Genomic DNA, 3942 nt, shown 5'->3' with positions numbered 1-3942 from the left:
TGCACGGGATCAAGGAGCCCTTGGTTCCAAGCTGGTTTCATTGCTGATTAGTACTGGATCACTGTAATGGCCCTGGGGTAAGCAAGTAAAAGGCGGGGAAAGGCAATACTCACTGACTGTAGAGAGAAACATAATGATGAATCCAATGAACATGGGTATGTGGTATCCTAGCCTAAAAAAGGAGAAGACAGTCAAGAACCCACAGAGGATTTGTTGTGCACGACCAAGAATTTGGAGCTGGTGCCCAGCAATATGGCATGTATGCCTCTGAATATTTCCTGTATATGCATATGAGAGTGACTACATGAGAAGGGGGGAATATAGATATACGTATATATTGGTGTATAGCATATATAGCCATATGTCTGTGTGTAAACATTTGTATGAGTACATAAGACCGCATTTATTACGTGCCTGTGGGCGTGGCGAGTGGGTGTGTACACCAATGTGTGCGTGTTTCCTTTGGGAAAGTCAGCGTGTAACACCACTGGATTTGAGCATGTCAGCATACATACATGTATGTGAGTGCTTTTATATGGCAACTGAGGTGCATCAATATATGTGTGTGCAAGCATGTGTCTCCATGTAATACTGTAAAAAGTTATAGACTCTGCACAGAGGTGCAGATATATTTTGCTGACTCTTCCTGCCAGCTAGACTAGGTGATTCCTGTCCTGGCTCTAAGTCAGAAATGTCTCTGCAGAGGTGGAAATAGGGCACAGAAATACAGAGGTTCTGCAGGGAAATCACCTGGGAACACACTAATTCAGGGGGAGAATCACATAATACATTGGTGTCCTTGGACCAGCCACAAGAGTAGATTGCAACATGAATTTTGTTAGAGCATTACAGGACATCGGTTCTTTCATAGCCCGGATGATGACTTACCTGTTGGTAAGGGGACCTACAAAGGGATTGACTGTGAGCTGTACAAGGGCTTTGGAGGCAAAGAGCAGTCCAACGCGGACATTCTCATCCACGAGGAACTCCTCCCCATCCACACAGCTGTTTTTCGGTGGCAGGCTGGTCCCACCGAGCAGAAGTAGGCTGGTGCTGGCAATTCTGCTTGTTCCCTCTGTAGTATTGTCAACAGTGTCATATGAGACCGTCACTGTGGTGTTGTCAAAGTAAGAGAAGACTGAGAAGGGATGAGCTGCAGAGGGCATGGGGGTTGCCATGGTCTGGGTCTGGAGAACAGAGCTATTGGTGCCTCTATATTCAGTTGCATAGAGGAAGGTGGGGATGATTGGCACTGGAAGAAAGTTAAGAGAGGAAGTTAATTAGTGTTTTATGTAGCATTTCCTTTGTACAGATGGGAATTAATGATAGGCTAATCAAATGCAAAAGCATCCCTTTTTCCAGACCTCCAGCTATGACTCGTAGGTGGGATGGAGTGACCTCCTTCAAGTTGTAGCTCCAGCTATGACTCGAAGGTGGGATGGAGTGACCAGCCCAACTCACTTAATTCATTGACTGATTTTAAAGGAGCCTGAATTCTTACTACACACAGTGGAGGACCACCTGACCTGTACACATGCACACGCACAACATACCCACAACAGTGAGCAGCATATTGTCCAGCAGCAGAGCAACAAACACGATCACCAGCACCAGTTTCCGGGACTCCCTCCCCTCCTTCAGCCACATCCAGGGTCTCCATCCTACAGGCTCGGGCATGGCTGGAGACATCGCAGTGCTGCTTCTGTCTTTCGGCTCCTCTCTCTGTCCCACCTGCCTTTCAGGGCTGAGGATGTTCTTTAACCTTGAAGAAACACCGTTTGTAAAATGTCCAGTAAGATACAGAGGGCCTGATCTTAACAGAAATCTTTGCATCAACCTCAGGGAGCTTCTGATAATACCCATAATGAGCGAAAGATGAACACATGGCTCATCTTCCAAATGCCACTCACTTCCATTATCTCTGGACCCATTCTGCATTTGAAATAGGTGCCTAGAAGTGAAATACTTTTTTATTCATTAGTTTTTATTACCAATTCCGGAAGTACCCAGTCCCCCGTTAAGGTGCCCTTTAAGCCTTGATTTCTCCAAAATTTTGGAAGCTATCAGCAAATATCAAACTAGTAGGTCCTTGATAACAATCTCTGCCTCTTCCATTCCCCATTCCATCTTTGGTGACTAAATCACGTTTCACAAAAGCATTTTATTTTCCTGACCCATCTTTTCATTCTACCGCATTGAAACATTATATCTAAACTCAGGACTTACAAAAAACCCCCAAAAAATGGAAAAAAAGAAAGAATTAAGAACAGGGCCTATGAGGGACTGAGGAAGGAGTGAATAAATTCATCACAAACGTGTAATGGATTTGCACTGAAACAAGCCAACAAAAAAACCCAGTCTGTTTATGCTAGGCAGAGCCATTATACCATAGATGAAACAGGAATAAAAGAGGATCTGGGTCGAAACTAACAGTTGACTTGTTATCCGCTGGTTGATTTATGACGTCTTGTGGAGTGGCACTTCTCTTTCTGCACAGATTGTTATTAAAGCATTTTTTTTTCTGAACTCTAAGCTAGGAAAGCCACCCATCAGTCACTGGGCTCAGAGCTAGGGGATATTTCCTCCTGTACCTCCCAGTAAAAGAGAACTAGGAAACACATGTCAAATGAACAGCCTAATGAATACAGAAGAACCAGTATGTAAAGAAAGAATGTAAGGGAATCATATATATATAAATCATATGTATATATATATAAACTCAGCCTTTAAAATGGATTTGATCATTCTGTTCACACATCTACACACAAACCTGTTGCACCGAGTAGAGAGGAAAGGACTTACCACAATGCACATCTTGGTCTGTGGAGCTGGCTGCTGCTGGGGCTGACAGTGTCACTGTTCTCTTAAATGACTGTGCCCAGTGAATTTATTATTGCCTTTTATCTGAGAAGGATATGAATGTCCCTCTTCCATGAAGATTTAATTGGAACTTCAAACAGGGTCCATTCAGTTCTGCAGCTCCCTCTGCGTCAGAGGCAGGAAGATGGGGTGGGGTGAACAGGGGAGGTGGGAGGATAGAGTTTATCTGCGGCAGCGAGGTCCCTGTTCTTCACAGCTTTTCATCAATGCTTATCTCTCATCAAACACCTTAACTCTTGCCTGGACTCCGGCTGTTCTGGGGCTTTCCAGCTCTCCTTCTCTGTGGTGCAAAAGGGTGCTCTATGTTCTGAATGGCCAATTTCCACTCTACAGGCTGTAATAATAACAACATTAAGAAGATCACATTATGGGGCAGAAGCCAGAAAATTAGTGCCATTCTTCTGAGTTCTGAAATAATGACCAAAGGGACAAATAAGGCTTCTCACATAAATTGAAGAGGCAGCAAAGAGCCCATTCAGTTCCTGCCTGGTTTTCACCAGATTAAAACAACTGATGCAAAAAAGTATGAGCTCAGAGGAATCATCTGGATGGGTTGAAATGGAAACGGGAGTTGCAACTTCTTGCTTCCGATTGCTGTCTTCCCTGTTCAAATATTGAGTCAACATTAGCCAGCATCACTGCAGAAACAGGCAGATTTCACTGGCTTGCTCTCTTTCAGAGCAAGGGCTTGAGGGTTAAATCTCACGCATTGTTCTGAGAGTAACGTATAAAAAAGGGCATGGTGTCTATTTTAGTGTCAGTGTTTGTTAGGGAGGCAGGAATTGCGTCACTGTTGAGCGCGGGGTTGGTGGGTTTATGTGTACAATAGGTGCCTCAATATTCATGTGTGTGTGAGTTTGTGCCAACATGTGGACTGAGGTCAGTACGTGTAGATGCTACGTCATTGGGCTTGTGGCCAGCGCTGTGTCATAGGCTGGGAGAGAGGCTGTGCACATGTGGAAAACTGCATATGGTTGCTTCTTGCAGAGTGTGTGAGAGCTTCTCTCAGCGTGTGAGGGAAAGGGCTTCATCAGGGTGCAGGTGCAGGGAGCAGCATCAGTG

At 44.6% G+C, this 3942-nt stretch overlaps 1 protein-coding gene across 1 annotated transcript in view; it reads right to left on the bottom strand.

Annotated features, from left to right (window-relative positions):
• SLC18A1 (solute carrier family 18 member A1) overlaps nt 1-3113 on the bottom strand; it is a 19423-nt gene extending 16310 nt beyond the window's left edge. The window contains exons 1-4 of the mRNA XM_019514509.1: nt 2803-3113; nt 1554-1762; nt 889-1252; nt 114-172 (exon numbers count right to left, since the gene is read on the bottom strand). Coding sequence (XP_019370054.1) covers nt 114-172; nt 889-1252; nt 1554-1689 — 559 coding nt within the window. The 5' untranslated portion in view covers nt 1690-1762; nt 2803-3113. The remainder of the gene's footprint in view (nt 1-113; nt 173-888; nt 1253-1553; nt 1763-2802) is intronic.
• Between the last annotated feature and the right edge of the window lie 829 nt (nt 3114-3942).

Source organism: Gavialis gangeticus, unplaced genomic scaffold (genome assembly GCF_001723915.1).
Source record: "Gavialis gangeticus isolate Ggan-Ray unplaced genomic scaffold, GavGan_comp1, whole genome shotgun sequence".
Lineage (NCBI taxonomy): Eukaryota > Metazoa > Chordata > Crocodylia > Gavialidae > Gavialis > Gavialis gangeticus.
This window is presented reverse-complemented; position numbering and strand designations above follow the sequence as displayed.